The sequence below is a fragment of the Lasiodiplodia theobromae genome (assembly GCF_012971845.1).
Source record: "Lasiodiplodia theobromae strain AM2As chromosome Unknown scaffold_14, whole genome shotgun sequence".
NCBI classification, from domain to species: domain Eukaryota; kingdom Fungi; phylum Ascomycota; class Dothideomycetes; order Botryosphaeriales; family Botryosphaeriaceae; genus Lasiodiplodia; species Lasiodiplodia theobromae.
In genome coordinates, this window is record NW_023336344.1 from 909,169 (window position 1) to 928,838 (window position 19,670).

The 19,670-nt window shown below is 54.4% G+C and overlaps 6 protein-coding genes across 6 annotated transcripts; 3 read left to right on the plus strand and 3 right to left on the minus strand.

Annotated features, from left to right (window-relative positions):
- Positions 1-226: 226 nt before the first annotated feature.
- Positions 227-1,660, minus strand: LTHEOB_5316 (Histidinol dehydrogenase 1; the record flags this gene model as incomplete). The annotated part of the gene is made up of 3 exons (XM_035514448.1): positions 227-493; positions 544-1,243; positions 1,302-1,660. 3 exons carry the CDS (start codon positions 1,658-1,660, stop codon positions 227-229), a joined length of 1,326 nt encoding a protein of 441 aa, XP_035374184.1.
- Positions 1,661-4,183: 2,523 nt separating this feature from the next.
- Positions 4,184-8,544, plus strand: LTHEOB_5317 (uncharacterized protein; the record flags this gene model as incomplete). Its single annotated transcript, XM_035514449.1, has 5 exons — positions 4,184-4,244; positions 4,293-5,531; positions 5,581-6,193; positions 6,249-6,475; positions 6,704-8,544. 5 exons carry the CDS (start codon positions 4,184-4,186, stop codon positions 8,542-8,544), a joined length of 3,981 nt encoding a protein of 1,326 aa, XP_035374185.1.
- A 336-nt stretch (positions 8,545-8,880) lies between these two features.
- Positions 8,881-10,522, minus strand: LTHEOB_5318 (Cytochrome p450; the record flags this gene model as incomplete). Its single annotated transcript, XM_035514450.1, has 3 exons — positions 8,881-9,796; positions 9,847-10,290; positions 10,344-10,522. The coding sequence occupies 3 exons, from the start codon at positions 10,520-10,522 to the stop codon at positions 8,881-8,883; spliced, it is 1,539 nt and encodes a 512-aa protein (XP_035374186.1).
- A 939-nt stretch (positions 10,523-11,461) lies between these two features.
- LTHEOB_5319 (MFS transporter) lies at positions 11,462-13,278 on the plus strand (the record flags this gene model as incomplete). The annotated part of the gene is made up of 2 exons (XM_035514451.1): positions 11,462-11,793; positions 11,850-13,278. 2 exons carry the CDS (start codon positions 11,462-11,464, stop codon positions 13,276-13,278), a joined length of 1,761 nt encoding a protein of 586 aa, XP_035374187.1.
- Positions 13,279-14,319: 1,041 nt separating this feature from the next.
- LTHEOB_5320 (uncharacterized protein) lies at positions 14,320-15,228 on the plus strand (the record flags this gene model as incomplete). The annotated part of the gene is made up of 1 exon (XM_035514453.1): positions 14,320-15,228. One exon carries the CDS (start codon positions 14,320-14,322, stop codon positions 15,226-15,228), a length of 909 nt encoding a protein of 302 aa, XP_035374188.1.
- Positions 15,229-15,900: 672 nt separating this feature from the next.
- LTHEOB_5321 (uncharacterized protein) lies at positions 15,901-19,334 on the minus strand (the record flags this gene model as incomplete). Its single annotated transcript, XM_035514454.1, has 6 exons — positions 15,901-16,088; positions 16,254-16,284; positions 16,348-16,728; positions 16,783-16,831; positions 17,310-19,216; positions 19,269-19,334. 6 exons carry the CDS (start codon positions 19,332-19,334, stop codon positions 15,901-15,903), a joined length of 2,622 nt encoding a protein of 873 aa, XP_035374189.1.
- Between the last annotated feature and the right edge of the window lie 336 nt (positions 19,335-19,670).

The window sequence follows — 19,670 nt, forward strand, 5'->3', positions numbered from 1 at the left end:
ACAGGTGTGAATATAACCAGCATGGTCTTTTGGTCTTTAATAGTGCGGAATAATTTCATTTGTAAAGTCAACCTTGAAAGAATGCCTCAAGACTAACATAGATATTATAGAGGCCTTTGTTTCTGTTGTTTTAGATCAGGATATGCCCGTCAAATGATAGAGTGGGGGTTCACGAACCTTTGGTTCATGCAAACTGAATGGTGGAGCTGTCTCTGGGACTTTGCTTTTACAACCTCACACCAGACTTCATCGCATCTTCAATCCAAGAATACGAGTCGCCAAGGTAGTTCCTGGCACGGAGATCCCCTGATCTAGCGTGCCCCTCGAAGTTCTCCGCGCGAGCGCACCTGCCACAGAGTCGTCCGAGTTCTCCGCTCGCCTTTTCATCGACGACTTCCTGGTACGTCTGAGTCCTGAGGTATTTCCCAACCCATAGGCCACCAGTGTACCGTCCCGCCTTCCGTGTTGGCAAGACATGGTTGGTGCCAATGCACTGTATTCGGTCAGCCTCCAAGTCGTTGCATCAATTGCATTCAAACTCACCTTGTCTCCATATGAAACGCATGTCTTATCTCCCAAGAACAAAGCCCCGTAATTAGTCATCTTCTCAAGTGCCTCCCTCGGATTCCGCGTCAGAATCTGCACATGCTCGCTGGCATAGCTGTCGGCAACCTCATATGCCTTGTCAAGCGAATCAACAACCACGACCTCGCCCCAATCCCTCCACGAAGTGCCAGCCAGATCCGCCGTAGGCATCTTCTTCAGAATCTCATCAACATACGCCATCGTCTCGCGGCCCAACGCCTCACTCGTCGTGACGAGTATCGCCGGCGTATCGGGCCCATGCTCCGCCTGCGACAACAAGTCCGTCGCCACCGTGAACGCGTCCGCCGCATCGTCCGCGACGATCAAGACCTCCGTCGGCCCCGCGAGCAGGTCGATTCCGACCTCGCCGAACAGCTGGCGCTTGGCCTCGGCCACGAAGGCGTTGCCCGGCCCGGCGATGAAGTCGACTCTCCGCACCGACTCGGTGCCGATGGCCATGGCGGCGATGGCCTGCGTGCCGCCGACGATGAAGATCTCGTCCGCACCGGCGAGGTGCGCGGCGGCGACGGTGGCGTGCGGGATCTCGCCGCCGATGGGCGGTGTGCAGGCGATGACGTTCTTGACGCCGGCGACTTTGGCTGTGAGAATGGTCATGTGGGCTGAAGCGAGAAGAGGATAGCGGCCGCCGGGGATGTAACTGAAAGTTGTTAATAAATCATCATTTATCGATGAGTAGCAAGGGGGCCAATGCTTACGCCCCAGCAGATATGATGGGGTTGTTCTTCTGGCCCAGAAACACGCCCGGTTGGATCTCGACTTCGAAATCCTTGATGCTCGCCCGCTGCGCTTCCGCAAAACGACGGACGTTGCTTTGCGCTTGCTTGATGTCCTCGATTGTTTGCTTGGGTACTTTTGAGATACTATCCTGGATTTGTTCTGCTGATAGTTTGAAGGATGCGGGAGACCACTTGTCGAACTTTTCTGAATATGCCCGCAATGCTTTGTCGCCGTTTCTCCGGATATCATCAATAACGCCGTGGACGATCTGTGATACGCGTTCCGAAGAAGCAGGCGTCGCCGTCAAGACAGCAGATTTCAGGTGTTTGACGCTCATTTTTGTTGTGGCGCAGGTGTTGAATTCCGTGAAGAGGAGAGTCGCTCTCTTTCGAATGGCTGACTTTGCCGAGAGAAAGACTTGAGATGTACAATTCCAATAGGGATATATGCCATACTATATGTATTCTACGCTGCGGGGATGTCATGAAGTTTGGTTTTCTTAGCCGAAGACTTTCGGCTACGGGACGCATGGCGCTTCTCGGCCCCACGCCGTGGCCGATTTGCGGGCCATCACTGAGAGATGCCTGCTGCCATTCTCGGCCCCACACTGTTGGCAACATTTGCCAGTTTGTCCACAATGCAACAAAGTCAGACATTGTGTTGCCCGTCCCGAGCTCAGAAATACTAGTGGGTAATTCGCTTGGTCCGCAATTCGGGTAGATTCGTTGATGTCTGCTTCGGGCCAAAACCGTAGGACATTCCATTCTCTCGTAGCCCCGGTTTACCTCGGCTAATAGATCCTTCAAGGAGCCGCATATAAATTCTGCTCGATGCCTTAAGAGCCTTTGCGTCTTAAAGTGCATACCCTGCAACTCGCTCTTATTTCCTCGTTGAGCCATCTTCTACATAGGAACACAACCTCGACTCGTCCATAGCATTTGCTTCGAAACGTCAACGTCCATTAGACCTGCAACCTCCCCAACCTTTTCCCATCATGAATTTGTACACTGCTACTCACTCATCCGGCTTGACGACCGCACACACCTGATCATGCCGACTGCCTCCTCATAAGCCGAGAGAGGAAATGTAGTAGGATGCGCGATTCCACTACGCAAACACTTTTCAGGCTCTGTAGTAACCTCTTCATCATAGTCCAGCTGTGCGGAGCCAGTCATCCAATTGACGAGAGTACCGGCAAATGAGACTCCTGTTAGTATCGGAATGGTAGGAAATGGCTTGTCACTTCCTGATTTCCTGGCTGGGTGCCGTCGATGATCACTCCCTCCTGGACTGCCGCTATGTCAGCATTGAACCCATCAACTTGCAACCTCAAGATTCTGTTCTCCTGCGAATCCAGGGTTTGCTCTGCCCGTCCCACATGGCCCAGCCACACCAGTGCATGCAGATTGTGTTTCGAAGGTTCCATTTGTGATCAGTCTAGTGTTCAAATTGCGGCAGGCGGGTTGCATGGTTGTGGTTGGGTTGGAATGATGCTTAAATGAGCGTCAGGAAAGCCGGCATTTGTCAGGAATTCGAACCGCGACAGGGCGTATTTGGTGCGCCATCTCTTTGAAGGCTTCTTGTATAGAAAATGTTTGTGCGGTGATGGGTCTTGTAGCAGTGTCAAGGCCGAGTGCAGTCCCTATTTATGTTTTTCTCAGCTTAAGTAGCTTGGTATCCACCCGTTCTTCGCAGCGACAAGGGGGAATATGCTTACAGGAATGTTGATCCAGTATTGGTGAGTCCACGTGATCCTTTGTTTGTCGCTGATTCTTGATTTGGGCTTCGTGGGGTGTGGAGCTGGAGGGCCTCAAGCCTGTTCTTCCGTTAACCGTGCCTGGGCCATAATATACCTTTCTATTTTTTCACTTTTGTTTTGAATGGAGCGGCAAAGCATCCGTCCAGATGCCGTAACTCGAAGGGAATGTCGTTTGCGCGGGGCGATCCATTGGTGAAACTGGACCCTCTCTAAGCTGGCGCACCTCTGGGGAACGACGCCTGGGATTGCACGAAGATTTTCATATTACAAGAACGTACACGCATTTCCCGGCTAACTTAAACCCGAGATGTGCACTGCTAACAAAGCAAGGGGAGCAAGGAACAGACTAGCGCCAGTCTGGCGATTGGTTCGCCTCACCAGCACCGGATCTTCGTAGAATGCGAGCGTGTCCAACAATGGTTTGTTTCTGCGTTCCGTTGTGTGGCCGCCAGCACGCTTCTACCGTCAGACTCTCTTACAACGAAATCTTGAGATCTAATGTTTACCCAAGGTGGCGCCGTGGGGCCAAATATGCATGCACCCCCTGCGACAACACTAGTGTGGCAAGATTCCAACAGATTCCGTGGGTGCTGACGTTGAGAAATGGAATTTTCGAGTCGCTTTGCTAACGTGCGGAGTGGCTGACAATAGAAGGTTATAAACGGCTGCCAGTCGTTGTCCAGCAGAACACCAATCCACCCCACTCCGCCAACGAGTCACCCGCCTGCACTGGTCTTCACTGGTCTGGTAACTGCAATGTGGTGCCAATTTCTTCTTCCGATCCTCATCGGGTCGGCAGTAGGGTCCACTGTGTGCTGCACCTCGCAGGATCCTCGCCATCCCCCGGGCTGCGACACTCAGTGCTCCCATTCCGGTGATGGTTACGGCTCCGGCTCCAAAGCCGGTCACGGTTCCCGCCCGAATAAGGGTCACAGGCCCGTCAAGGGTCACGGCCCCAGCCGTGGTAGACCTCACAGCCCCCCCAATTGGGGTAGCCACCCTCCCAACTGGGGCAACCAAGCAGGCCCCCCAGATTGGAGCCATCCAGGCCCTTACGCGACCTTGACACCCAGCTTTCCGCCCGGCTGGGACAGCTCGGACATGTCACACCTGACTCCCAGTTTCAACAACCACCTCTACTATTCGCAGAATGGGGAACAGGGTATGTGGGAGCACGTACACCAGGCTGTAAACCGCTAACAATCAGCAGATGACAGCCTCAAGCGTCTCTTCGCCTTGATCGACGCGACGACCTACCTTCCAAGTGTTGTGCTGGACAACTCTCAGTACATCACGAATCTTCGGTGCATAAGGGGCGGATTCAGCCTGGACTTCACTACCTACTCGGCCCTACGTCATGCTCAGAAATACTGGCGCGGTACATTCATTGCCATCACTTCGCAGTTGGACTGCGATGGCGATCCATTTGACCCGCAGAACGCCTTCTGGCGCGTGCACTCGGTTTACTTCCCCAAGGCTAACTTCCCCCGTCAATTCGGCCCTCCAGGTCCTGGCGGCCCCGGCGGTCCCGGTGGTCCTGGTAGTGGTCCTGGTCCATGGACTGCTATGATGCGTGCCTCGGAGATGGACATCGCAGACGCCATGAAAGATGTCGTGATGACCTGGGGTACCACAGACGACGGCTCAAGTGGCCCTGGAAGTGGCAACCCGGACAACACCACCACGAGCAGCGCGAGCTGGAGTTCCACGAGCACTACGACTGGTACATGGAGCACGAATACCTCAACAACCACCGATACCTCAAGCTGGACCACGACCACGACCACCGATACCTGGACCTGGACCACCCCCACTGGCACCCCCAGCTGGAGCTGGTCGGCCTGCGGCGCTGCGCCGTCTGCATCTGTGTCTGGACAGCCGGCGGCAGCTTGCGGGGACAACTTTGATCAAATGCTGGACGCCCAGCAGGGCTTCCGCAGCTTCAACGATGCCGACTTCCCTGCCGCCATGCGGGCTTTCGCAGCTGGGCTTGATAACTTTAACCCCAACTCGTTTTCGACCGACGCGATTGCATACGGTCCTGATGTTGGCAACCCTCCATCGAGGCGTCTCTTCCATCGCATTGTTTCTGTTATAAAAAGGCTCGTCAAACGGGACTTGAATCCTTTGGCATTGCTGCAGATAGCCTGCTACAAGATTGCCGACCATGCCAAGTCAGCCAACGTGGATATGACTTCAGTAATCGCCAACGCTTCGCAAGTCAAAGGCCAATTCACCAACGACCAAGTCAGCCCCAACATGACCGGCATGATGGACACGAACGTCCCCGTCAACCTCGGCCGCAGTGATACACAGGACTCGCAGTACTGGGGGCCTGGTTACCAGCTGACTCCTCCCGACGGGTCTGATCCCGGCGCTGAGCTGTGGTGCATTAAATGTCAAATGACCGGAAATGTGCACATTTCAGGATCAGTCCGCCTTGCTCTCGGTAGGCCACAAGCCATCCTTGGTTTGAAGTTGTTCTAACAATGTTTTAGACTCTAAAACTCTCACCCAGGGCGTCATAACCTTGTTCGGAAAGATGTCGAGCAACATGGGTCTCGGTATCAACTCAGACGGACAGTATGACGCTAACTTTGAGAGAACACTGTCAGTGTTTGTCCCGCCGGGTTTCAAAATCGCCAAGATCGTCAGTCTTGGTATGGTGATGAGTATGGGTGCGAGTATCGACATGACCGGCCAAGGCTCAGGACAGCAATTCTACTCCTCCTCCGGCCAAACCGACAGCTACTCGATACGCCTCGATTTGGTGGATAATAGTCAATCGTCAGCCACGTGGCAGACCGACTACGCCCCGAACATCCTAGCAGCGGGCCAAATGTCAGGATCAGGGACTTTCAGTTTGCCATTTACGCTTGCCGTCACAGTAGATCTCCCTGCGATAGGTTGGCGCAACACTATGTCCATTGCCAACGAGCCCGAAATCACTGGCTCGATCGAGTACTCCACCCAATCTGACGATCCGAGCCAGTGCCCCAATGGGTTCGCATATAATCTTACCCTGGCAAATGCGGTGTCCGGAAGCTTTTCTGGAGGCGATCCGATGCAACTTTCCGAGGAGCAGGGCCCGTCCAAGAGCGGCTGCTACCAGTAAGTATCCATCTGCAAAAGGATAAGCCGGGTCATCCTAGCTAACGAGGGACAGGATGAATTCGACGGATACGACTGACAATACAGACTCGACGGATACGACTGACAATACGGATTCGACTGATACGACGGACAATACGGATTCGACTGATTCGACGGACAACACTGATTCAACTGATTCTACGGACAACACTGATTCGACGAGTTCATCAAGCACGCCGAGTCTTCAGAAGAGACAGGATAACCCACCAGCAGAAGAACCGGCCTCCCCAACTGATGCCGGTATGTCAATGTCGTCTTCATGTTCCCATGAATCATGAAATTTACTTCCACCGGTTCTCCTTAACCCAGTAGCCCCCGAACTCTTCCTCTTTAGCCGTCGATGCACCAAGCACATCTTCAAACTTTAACCAGCTCTTTTAAATAATCTGTCGTAGACTTTTCAGCCTTGGTTTCTACAATACCGAATACTACTTATCATCTCAATGATAGAAACTAACACTGATATAGGTGCATCAACACCCGACTCCTCGACCCCAAGTGAGTCCACGCCATCGGCAGCAGCCGACCCCGCAGACCCATCAGCAGCCGACCCTGCAGGTGCAGCTGGCCCTGCCTCAACTCCGGACTCCTCCACCCCGGGCGAATCCACACCCCCGGCAGAAGCCGACCCCGCAGACTCATCAGCAGCCGACCCTGCAGGTGCAGCTGGGCCTGCTTCATCAACACCCGACTCCGCAACTACACCGGCAAATGAGGCTGTACCCGCAGGTGACTCCACATCTCCATCAGCAATGGAAGTCGCGGCCACAACCTCGTCATCGGACACGCCCGTGGCCGCATTTGGTCCCACAGGTGAATCAACAACGCCTGCTGAGACTCCAACCGGAGCCGTCGCAATGCCGACCGACAGCCCGTCTTCGGCCGAGCCCGTCGCTTTCCAGACCATGCCTACCGATAGCTCGTCTCCTACTGATTTCAATGCTGTGGCGGCCACGGCGACCGATAGCTCGTCTTCTCCTGATGCAAACGCTGTGGAGGCTGCGCCTACTGATAGCACGACTTCTGACTTCTTCGCCCTGGCACCCACGACAACCGACAGCTCGTCCTCTGAACCCTTCGCTTTGGAGTCCTCGCCAACCGATAGCACGACTTCTAGCGATGCCAATCTTTTCGAGGCCGCGCCTACCGACAGCACAACTTCTGAGCCCTTTGCTTTGGAGGCCTCGCCGGCGGATAGCTCGTCTTGGACTGGGTCTTGGACTGAAACCACAACTGACAACGCCGCCTCTCCGACTGTTATGCCTGCTCTGGATGCAACGTCTTCATCTGAAGAAGCTTCTCTGGGTGCAACATCTTCAACTGAATCTCCTAGCCAGAATGTGGCGTTTCCGTCGGAAACCCCCGCGGAACAACCAACTGACACTAGTTCTTCGCTTGACCTCGGTCTCCAGCAGACCGCTCCCACGGATACGCCAACGTCAACCCCAGCTGACGCCGTGGCCCAGGATTTGTCTACCACGACAACCGAGTCCACATCTTCTACACCTGTGGAGATTGCCGATATCAGTACATCAGCTGAAGCCCCTGAGGACTCGTTGACAATGTCCGTGTCTCCTGATGCCTTTACAAGCGAACCTACATCCACTTCGATTTCGACGTCCACGTCAACCTCAACATCAACATCCTCGACCACGTCAACTACGTCAACATCGTCCACGCCGATCTCGCAGCCCACGGGTGATTCGACTCCCTCGAACAACTTTGACGGCGGCGTTCTCAACCAAACCGCAATGAACGAGCTGAGCAACCAAGCTGTTGACAACACGGGATTGGACTACAAGAACCAAAACGGCATGCTCTACACCCGAATCACCGATTTCACGAACTCGTGGCATCTTTCCGTAGACGATCTCGGCAGCTTCAGCCTCCAGCAAGTCGGCGACGCTGATGGCGGCGAGATGTTCGGCTCATTCGCTGGTGTTATAGGAACTGATGCCCAGAATCGCGTCATGTGGTACTATCCCGGCCAAATGAATGACCTCGGCGTGTCCCGCTTCCGCATTGGCGCGACGACGGCGATCCCCTCGAACGGAGTCCTTGTCGCGCTGGTGCAGGTCGGCAGCCCCAAAGCCGTGGCAGCCATGGACACGCAAGGAAATCTCGCCTACTTGGTGGCCTGCAACTACAACGGGAATACGAACAAGGTGTTCCTGTCAAGTGACACAGTCAACGGGCCGCGCAAGCTGGAGGACGAAAGCTTACAGAACACAGTCACCGGTGGAGTTACCCGCGACTGCGCGCCTATGGCACTTTACGTGGAGACCGGAACTACGAATGCGGGAGATTAGCCTGACAGTTCAGGTGCCTCGTTTGGATAACTCGACTTGACTTTTTTCTTTGTAATTGGCTATTCGCATTCTGGTCTGCAGGGAGACCTTTTGTTCTTTGAATCACGCGTTTTCGCCCGGCTGTCACTATCTATTTAATCTCATTGATTTCGGTTGCACAGATAAGAATACTTCCCGCTGATCAGTGGTCAAGAGAGCCTATTATTACTTCGCTGACCCCTCCGTAATTGTATTCTCCAGTCCCCTTGTAAGCTTAGTAAGAATGACATGAGTAGAACTTTAACAAAGGGCTCCCCTCATTCGTCGTGATACCCAGAGGTCGCCATCGTTCAAATGTTAACCAGTGATAAGCCCAAAGCGCCCCTTCCCAGGTGTCACGCGGTATGTCCAGGTAGTCCCTTCATATTCAGCCCTCGGCTTGAACTTCACCGGCACATCTTCAGTTGGCGTGTAGAAAGAGGCAGCAGCCGATTTTGCGTCAAACTTGGGGCATTTCCAACTTCCGCCTTCCGGCAAGACGTCGTACCGAAGCAAGAGCATGGCTGCAAGAGACAAGACTTCACCCGTCGCAAAATGCCTGCCTGGACAAAGGGTCGGCGAAATTCCGAATGCCAGAAAGCCCGTCATCCTTCTCGACTCCTTCTGCTCACCACCTTTGATGAAACGCCTCGGTTCGAACTCCTCAGATTTGTGGCCCCAGATCGACTCATTTCGGTGGAACACAGGGCTCGGCATCTGAACAATGGAACCCGCCTTGAGCAGGTACTGATCATTGAGATGGACATCGTTGTAAACCATGCGCAACGGCATGGCCTTGGACCGGATCCGCAGCGTTTCTTGGAACGTCGAAATCAGCAGTTCGCAATTGTCCCGGATATCGCAAAGGTCGATGGTGTGGACGCCGTTGCCATCCACATGTAGGGCTTTCTCGCGAACCTCCGAGCGGATCTGAGCGAGAAGTTCAGGGCGCGAGCAGATCTCAAATAGCGTCCAGAAGGTCGCGGGAACGGTGTTGGAAAGCAGGCCCAGCGCCAAGCCCGCCTCCAGCCTGGCGGTGTCCTGCAGATTTGCTCCGGCCTTTTGCTGCTCTCTCCACCGCGCTTTGGCCATTTCGGATCCATCCTCCAGACCGTCTTCGTTGTAGTACTTGACGAAAGCCTCTACGAGTGATTCTCTTGCGTTCCACACTTGTTTGGCAGTTAGTTTTGGCATTATGCCAAACAGAAGCTTGTCAAGGTTCGTCTCCATGGTCCTGCCCTACAGTCAATACAAGCAATAGAGTTGAATGAGTAAACAGCATACCAAAACGCATCTTCAAGCTCACGCGATCTGTATGGATTCTTCTTACCCCATGCCGATTCTGTGGCGGCGACAGTGATGACATGCCTCGTCCATGAGAAGAGGTCGAACGAACCCCGTGCAGAAGCGAGCTCATCCACCGAGGCCTTGAGGAAAGTGATCATCTTTGCATTCATGTCATCCAAGCCAGCGCCGAGGAGAGCAGGGTTCATGGCGTGAGTGACTTTCATCCCCAGCCCACCGCCGCCTTTTTGCTCTTCTCGCAGCAGGTTCATTCCCGGTCCTTTGATACCGAGCATTCCGCTGGCGGAGAGATTGATGAAGTACTCGAAGGACAGCGAACGATGGTTGCGCTGGACGCCGCTGATTAAAGTGGGGGAGGCAACCACGTAGAATTTAGCAACAAGCAAGTTAACGGTGAAGATGGGAACATCTGGACGCGCGGCGCTATGTGGAAATATTAGAAGCGTCATCTGGTTGTGAGAGAAGATCTCACACACCTCAACATGTTCAGGTAGGGCTGGCCATAGCGGATGAAGCCGATGATATGCCCAATCACCGGAATCTTCGGGTGAACAAGAGGAGGCTCTCTGGGGTCTTTAGAGCCAATCCAATGCGAAATGGCAATGGCTCCGGTACAGAGCAGTGCGAACAGCAGAACGAGAGTGCTGCTCTCCATGATGTTGGCGCAGTGTCGAAAAGATGGGACAAAGGACAACAAAGCTGATGATCGCGTCCCCTTTTTACCCATGCTTTTCTCAGTAGGATTCACTAGCCAGGATTGTACGACACGCTCGCTTAAAATGACCAATCATGCGTGCTGCCGTACGGGGCGAACAACACACTTTGTTTCGGGCCTTATTTTACTTTGTGTCGGAGATCCTCAACGTCCGATTGAATGGCTGGTTGCGTAGACTTTACGATACAGCTTCCAACTTAGCTCACCAACAGCAATGGAGTCTCCCACGCCGAACTCGAACGAGGTTTTGCAACTAATGTCAGAACAAAGTAAAGGGACAATAAAGACGGGCGGTCATCTTGCATGTGGTTTTCAGCCACAGTCACCTCACAGCTGAGTTTCCATACACAGCGAACATGCTTTGATAGTTAAACCAATAGTTAGAGATCACAGACTGCAGTGGAAGGTGTCTCGTAGACGCCGATGAAGGAGATCCAGCGCAGCATAAAGCTTTCATTCAAATTATCGAGTTTAAGAAGGGGCGCGGTTCTCAAACGCGAGGGTTGTATGTTGGTGGGCCATGTCCGAACACTTCGGAGCTTACTAAGAAAGCCTCCGAATCACGTTACCCCGAAACTGCCTGATCCGGCAACGCAGCCTCCGGGGCAAGTGAGATGGCATATTTCTCATAGCTACATAAGCACTCCTCTGGATGCAGCGTCAACTTGCAGATCACTCCGTTCGTTTACTCCCCACCACCACTCCCACTCGTACACCGCTGCAGCTACACCCAACAGCATATCGGCTTTTCTCCCACAACAACAGTAGGCCTGTGTGCAACGCCTACGCAATTTTCCACTTCTTTCTGCTCTTTTTCTATCTTTATCGCAGGCAATAAAATCTACTTGCTTCAGCCTTACTCAACCTGGCGACCCCACAATGGAACGCAAAGACGACCTCAACAACAACCACGCACATGGCGAGCCAGACTCGATAAGTGACGATGACAAGTCGATCTCGCGGCAAAGCGGAGATACGAGTGGCTATGCTATCCTTGACGATTCCACAAAGGAAGAAGAAAGCCACGGGGCGTCGCCGAAGCAGCAGAAATACGGATGGAGATTCTGGGCCGTCTTTTTCGGGCTGGCCGTCACCGCCCTCATCAGCGGGATGGAGGGTGTCATTCTGTCCACAGCGCTGCCGACCATCTCGCGCGACCTTGGTCCCGGAGAAAACTATTCGTGGGTCGTCAACGCCTACTTCCTCACCAGGTAAGCTCCACTGAAACCTCTCGTCTGGACTTTTTATCTGACCATTCATACGACAGTGCTGCGGTCCAGCCGCTATACGGACAGCTGGCAGACATTTTTGGGCGGAGATGGAACATGCTGGGCGCCGTTGCAATCTTTGCGCTGGGCAGCGGCATCTGCGGCGGCGCAACGAGCTCCGACATGCTGATTGCAGGCCGCGCCGTCCAAGGCATCGGTGCGGGCGGGCTCAACATGCTCATCGACGTGATTATCTGCGATCTGGTGCCTCTGCGCGAGCGCGGCACGTACGTTGGACTGCTCTTCATGATCGTCACCGTTGGCTCTGCTTGCGGGCCAGTCGTTGGCGGCGCCATCGTCGACAACACATCCTGGCGCTGGGTCTTCTACTTCAACCTGCCCTTCTGCGGCCTCGCCCTGCTCCTCCTCTGGGCCTTCCTCCGCACAGCCTTCAAAAACGAAGCCTCCCTCGCCGCCAAGCTCAAACGCATCGACTACATCGGCAACGCCATCATCATGGGCGCCACCGTGGCCATGCTCTTCGCCGTCACCTACGGCGGCACTCGCTACGCCTGGTCCTCGCCGCACACCCTCACCCCGCTCATCCTCGGCCTCCTGGGCCTCATCGTCCTCGCCCCGCTCTTCGAATGCTCCCGCTTCGCCACCAACCCGGTCATCCCACCCCGCCTCTTCGCCAACAACCGCACCGCCTGCCTCGCCTACTTCGTCACCTTCCAGCACGCCATCGTCACGTACTGGGTCACCTTCTTCCTGCCCGTCTACTTCCAATCCGTGCTGCGCGCCGCGCCCACGCGCGCCGGCGTCATGATGCTGCCGACCGTCACGCTCTTCGCGCCCTGTGCCGCCGTCGCCGGCGGTGTCGTCTCCAAGACCGGCCGCTACAAGCCCCTCGCCGTCGCCGGCCTGCTCGTCGTCACCGTGTCGGTCGGCTGCCTGACGCTGCTCGACGCGCAAACTCACACGGCCGTCTGGGTCGTCCTGCAGGGGCTGGTCGCCGCGGGCTTGGGTGCTGTTATTAGCACGCTGCTGCCGGCGGTGCAGGCGGGCGTGCCGGAGACGGAGGCTGCGGCGACGACGGCGACGCTCGCGTTCGTGCGCAGTATTGCCACGGTTTGGGGCATCGCCGTGCCCGCGGCGATTTTTAACAACCGTTTCGATCAGCTGCTGCCGGGTATTGGTGATGCGGGCGTCAGGGCGCTGCTGGCGAATGGGAAGGCGTATGAGCGCGCGTCGAGGGAGTTTATTAATGGCTTTCAGGAGCCGCTGAGGAGTCAGATTGTTGGGGTTTATGCAAAGAGCTTGAGTAGGAGCTGGGCGATTGCTGTCGTGTTTGCGGGTACGGCGCTGGTTGCGGCGTGCTTTGAGAAGGAGCTCAAGCTTAGAACGGAGCTGGAGAATGAGCATGGGCTCGAGAAGAAGGCGGACAGTGTGAATGCCGAGGAAAACGGCACTGTGCACAAAGGCTGACCGAGAGGATTCTTACTTACGGAGATAGAGCTAGTCACTTTTAGAAACTTGGGGATGTACAGGGCTTTGGATTGGCAGGTCGGAGTTCGGAGGTGTGTGCGCAAAAACCCTCCGAAGGGGCTCGCCCTGACACTTCTCGGCCAGAGCTGCAGCAACGCACGCAATTCTCTCGTCAGCTCGAATGTTAGCGAATATTTATTAAGTTATTTCCCCAAATATGTCTTGTTTGATGAGAAACAATATCGCGTTACTCGAGGGTGAACTTGTTTGCCATGGCCCTGACAATTGCCAGCTGCAGTTCTAGTGTCTTTTGCTTTTTGTGTACAAAGCATCGTAGCAATATTCGTGCTTCGGTAGAGTTCGAGGGTAGTCTTTGTAGCGTTTGTCAGGTTACTGCTTGTACGCTTCAAGCTTCCAGTTAAGACGTTGGCTGCTGAAGGTCTCTACATCACTTCGTAGACCAACAGGCTATAAAGGCCGAGTGCCCGAAGAAAAGGGTTAGGAATTGAGGAATTTGATTGAAAAGAGACCTTCAAAAATAAAAACGAAGATATTAGGGAAGAGGATGTGGAACCATCACGGGAGGTATTCACCATGGTGGGGGCTGTCGCCGGGTATTTTCGGAGTGAAATGTCATGCGGCGCCAGGCCAGTCAGCCTAGGGGGCGCCGGCGTAGCTGGACGTCATCTCTCCCTACATCAACGCAATACAGCCATGTCTGCTTCCCTTCGTAGCAGCTCCGACGACGGATCATCGCGTCGATCGGCATGCGACCGCTGCCGGGGGCACAAGCTCCGATGCGAACGCGACGCTCAGCAGAGTGTTTGTCGGCGATGCCTCAAAGCTCGCGCCCGTTGCACCACCGGCAATGCTCTGCCTACAGGCCGCCCTCCGCTGTCACGACCGCAAAACGCCGACTGCCAGACGCCGCAGCATCAAAACAACCAGCAAACCCAACCTCCCTCGATGCAATTGCAGCCCACGCCCCCGTCAGGTAGTCCCAGCGAATCCGACTGCTTTCCCGGACCTTGGACGTCAGCCATGCAGCCTCAGACGGCGCCTTCGCCTCTGAGCATCTTCGACGCGCCATTCCTCGACGGCGACTTCGACTTCCAAGCATTTCTGCCGCCCATGCCACAGCAGCAGCAGCCCGTCGACACATCCATGCACGACGCGCATCATCATCATCATCCCCAGCCTCCGCCCTCCGACAGGCGCCAAGAATGCCTCCAGAAGCTCGCAGACCTGCACTCGGCGCTGATGGCCGACCTCAACACGGTGCGCGCCTCCAGAGTGGCAACCGAGTCCTCCATCACCACCCTCCGCGCCGACGCCGCCGCCCACGAGAACTGCAGCTGCAACGTCCCCATCGGCCGCATGCTCACCACCTCCGCCCAGCTGCTCGAGATCCTGCATTACTTCCTCCCCTCCCCCGCATCCTCATCCCCCTCTTCATCTCCCCCTCCTCCTCCACCCGCCTCATCCACCTCCCCAGAAGACTCAGAGCTGCTGCTACTGCGCCCCGACATCCCCACCACCCTCTCCATCCTCGCCTGCTACGCCGCCCTGCGCCGCATCTACCGCACCATCTTCGCCACCATCGACGCCTCGCTGCAGAACTTCCCGCCGCCGCTGCGCTCGTCCGCCCTCCCACCGCTTTTCCCTGGACTGGCGCTCGGCGGCTTCCAGCTCGGCGGGAACGTCGGGTTGCAGGTGCTGATCGTCGCACAGCTGAGCGAGAGCATGATGGCTAAGATTGATGCGGCGTTGGGAGTGGGTGGTGATGGTGGAGGAGGAGGAGGTGGTGGGCTTGTCGGGAGGCAGCCGGCGGCGAAGGGGGTGTTGGAGGCGGTGGTGAGGGAGGAGGAGGCGGAGGGCGCGGAGGAGGGGATTCCGGGGGGTGAGAGGCCGCTGAGGGAGATTATTGGGTGTGTGAAGCGCGCGTGTTGAGCTGTGGAGGGAGAGAAAGACAGAAAGAGTAAATGGCTGGCTTTGCCTTTCGTGAGGTTTGCGAGGAATCAACCTTTGTGGTAATGGCTTCTGGCAGATCGGAGGAGGTTTTGGGATCCACCATGGCTACTAATGACAAAGCCGTCCGCGTCCATGTCGACCAGTGTGGAGTCTTTCCTCGTTGATGTTCCTCATCTCTCACATTCAACCACGGATATGCTGCGCATTCAGTCAGCTCGCAGACCTTTCTACGGACGAGGGCACCACAAGCATCTCGCAGAGATGAACCGGGAAAATTACTTCAGACTACGGCTCACGCTCCCTGACACCAGTACACCATAGTCTATGAGCCGCGCGACCTCTTCAACCAGCAAGATTGCGACATCGGCAGGAAACAAGGCGAACGGGCGTCTCAAGGGTCAAGGCGGAAAAACACAGGCGTAGACCTGGGGGCCGAGGATGCAATACGAAGTAAAGCACAAAAGGCAAGATTTAGACTATTCGCATAACGAAGTTGGAGATTCAAACAGAACACTTGCCAGGAAGATTCGAGAATGTATTCAGGGAATAGGGAACCAAAAGGATTGTAAGGATGAAAACAACTGCTTTCAATCCAAACGGTGATTATCTACAGCTGCTGTATATCCAGTAAAGTCAGCCACGAGGCTCTGATTAACAAACCCAACCGCCATCAACGTTGTACACAGCTCCAGTCACGAACGAGGCCTCATCGCTTAGCAGGAATGCAATAACATGTGCCACCTCGATCGGCTCAGCCCGCCTCTTCTGGGCCGTCACCTGAAGACCGCGCTTTACGTCCTCCGGATCTTCACCTTGTGACATGGGCGTGTTTACAGAACCTTATTGTTAATTGTTAGTCGTGGCGATTTCTAAAGACAAATCAAGTAGGTTCATACCGGGGGAAACACAATTCACTCTAATGTGCTGATTCTCTTTTGCCGCTGTCCTCGACAGTCCAATAACAGCAGCTTTGCTAGCACAATAAGCAGCATTTCCGGGCGCACCGAACTGTCCAAAGACGCTTGCTGCAGATACCTATTGGATGTGGTAAGCTTTTGACCCTGATAACATAAAGATTTCGCAACAGGAAACACCCACAATGCTGGCACCAGCAGTCATGGCCTTCAGCTCGGCCCTCAGACAGTTGAAAACTCCCTTGGTATTGACAGCAAAAGAAAAGTCCCAATCTGAGTCTGTTACTTCCGTAGTTGGGACGGCCTTGGCAATTACACCGGCCATGTTCACGGCGCCATCAAGCTGGCCCAGTTTCCGAACGGTAGATTCGATCCAGGAGTTGACAGCCTCACTGTTCCGCACATCGACAACGGTATACATGTGCTTCTCACTGTCCTTTAGCGACTTGACTGCTGCAATCATTGCGTCCTCGTTGATGTCAGCGAGGGAGATGGCTGCGCCGCGTTCCGCCAGTAATTTGGCCGTGGCCAAACCCATCCCCGAGGCCGCCCCCGTGATTGCGATCTAACCAGATTACTATGTGATGATTTCTCCATCCGTCGAACAATGGATACTTACAACTTTTCCGGCGAATGAAGTCATGGTCAAGTGCAGATTCAAACGGCGGCTGGGAGATTGTAGCTTGGATTTCGAAATGTATAATCTCTGCAGGCAATATCGGTGCGTGAAAAAGCCAGGCAATGTTAGGCTAAGTCAATGGTGCTCTTATGCTCTTATGCTGGCAAGATCTGGGAAAGAGCCTTCCCAGCTGGATCCCCGCACCTTGGATTCCAGATAGGAAAGTATAACCCAGCACGTGACCTCGGCTTCTCACACAATGACTAGTATTCGCACCAAGACATTGAACGTTGATAGCTCTAAAACACTTTTCACAGTTTATTCCCGAGTTCAGTTACGCAATTCATATAATTATTGCCCATAAGAGCAGTTGAAAGTAGAGAATGACAGCCTATACATCCTTCATGAGATCAAGCCATGCAACATTTCTACCGTCAGCACGTTTCTTCTCCATCCAACACCGCTCAATCTTCGCCATTGTAGAGTTAAAAGAACGGAGACCACTCCGCTGCGCACAGCCTTGGAACCAACTGGAGAATGAAGCTTGCAGCTCTGCGTCCTCGGCCTCGCATGCTGCAATGAAAGCAGGCCACATAAGTATAGCAGAACCGTGAATGTTGGCCGGATCAGCAGACTCAAACCCCAGTAAACAATCTCGGACAGCGACAACCTTGTGATGCAATAGTGATGCGTCCAAATCGTAGATTCGTCGGTAGAAGTAGATGGCCAATGAATGTTGCATTGCGTCCAGCATGTTGTCCAAAACGCCTTGAGGGCATTGCTGTTGCACCTTGGAGCAACTGTCTGCGGATAGCTGCTTCACGCGGCTTATGCACACCTCTAACGCTTTTGCTCGGCGAACAAAGTCCTTGAGAGGGAGCGTATTACTGCCACCCTGATCCGCGCTTTCTTTTTCTCTTCCGAGACGGATTATCAGAGACAGCAGCAAGAGGTATGCTTCAGGTACACCGAAGATCTCAGGATAGAGCGTCTGGGACCAAGACCCAGGTAGTTGTAGGTGCAAATCGTTCTCGCTCTCTTCGCGGCCCTTCACCCTCCTCATCTCCTGCTCGAGATTTTCCCAGTGGCTCAACGAGAAGGATAGCCCATCTCTACTGTAAGCCGCAGTCCCGCTTGACTCAATGGCTTTGCGAACATGGTGGCGGTAGCTTGAATCAAAGCCGTCCAGGAAGGTGCTTTCATGGAACATGCGCTCGTATGCATAGCAGTGATGAAGGAGCCGAACTTTCCTGGATTTCTCCCGACCAAGCCCTTTCACTCGTATGAACTTCTCCGCCTCCAGGAGGTGGCGTTCTGTTTGCTTTTGGTTTCCCGCGAACATGCTTATGTGTACCATCGTTAGAATGGCCATGAGAACGGACTTGTACTTGGCCGTCTTTGGAACATCGTATGCTGTCTTGAGCATCCGACGCATTTGTTTTTGGGCTTGCTCTCCGTAGAATTTGCCTTGTTCAAGCCACATTTCAGACTGGGAAATGCCGCCGAGGCTGAACGCTCCGATAGCCAGCGTGCCAAAGAACAAGCAAAGGTCCGCATGGTCCAACTGCTCTCCCAGCGTGAGAGCCGCCAAGCAGCTCTTGGCATGAGGGATGAAGAGGATGTGCCAGGGTGTTTTGCTGTGCCGGAATGGAGATAGTGATCTCAGGACGACTGTAGAGTAATGTTTGAGGAGGAATACAGCGTCGTGTGGGACATTGCTATCGAGGGTGGGGCTATTGGGAATTAAGTCATGAGGTATTGAATCATGGTACGGATGTTCTGGTATGAAATCCGGGAATTGGAAGTCTTGTGGCACGAGCGCATTCATCGGGCTCTTCTGACGCTGCCGAATGTCTTCTGCAGTGAGATCAAGGAAGGACTCATCAATATGCCCCGGGCCGTCTGCAAAGTCGTTCAAGTCCATCATGGATGAAGGCAAGTTCTGGTCGAACAGGTCAAAAATCCCTTGAACGAATTCCTGCGTTCTTGGCGTCGACGCCAACGGCTCGTCTGCTGTACAAGGGTATTCGTCCTCAGGTGAAACTTCACCCTCAGGGGGACTGATATCGTCGGGCAACTCCGAGATCGGGTCAACATGGAGGTCAACTTTCCTCAGGACTTGTCTGAATGCGCCGAAAGGACCATGGCAGATTTGTATATCCTGAGATGCAGGAGCTCCCTCGCACTCCTCGTCAATCTGGGTGATGCTCCATGTTGCTGATCTCGGCCCAACTTTGGACACGAGCCACTCGCTCATGCTCTGGCGCTCCTTTACCGTCAGCAACGGTCGCCGCACGCGGGCGGCTCCGGCTACGGAAGAATCCTCGAAATCGAAGAAGATATTCTTCTCGTAGCCCCCGCATGATAACCCTGCAATTTTGCACGCGGAACAAGTTGGTCGTGCTTCATCACACTTCATGTGACGGTTCCGGCACTTTGCATGGCGGTTAGCAGAAAACAGCAAGTGTTCAGGAAGCCAAGCTAACCGTGGCGCATCCACCAAATGATCGGCTCCGTTTATTGCTGACGTCTGCAAAGGCTGCGGTGGCCATTGCGATCCTGGGCGAACGGTTCTCTTGGGGATACTTGCTTGACGACACATTCAAGTAGGTGAACGAGGAGCGGGGTTGATAAGCCAGATGGAGCAGCAAGCAAGTCAACGCCGTGGGGCGCAGCCGGCTATTGGTATCGGCCCGATTGTGCAGCAACGCTTACTGCTCTAGGAACCAAGCGATCCCGTGCAGGGAAAACTTTCCTATTTGCTTTCCGGGAGCACAAACCACCACGACGCGTACACTCCAGCAACGTCATATGATTTGCTGCAGCCAGCAGAGCCGTATCGCGATGTAATACCAAGCCCTGGCAGATGCAATGCTGAGCCTATCTCC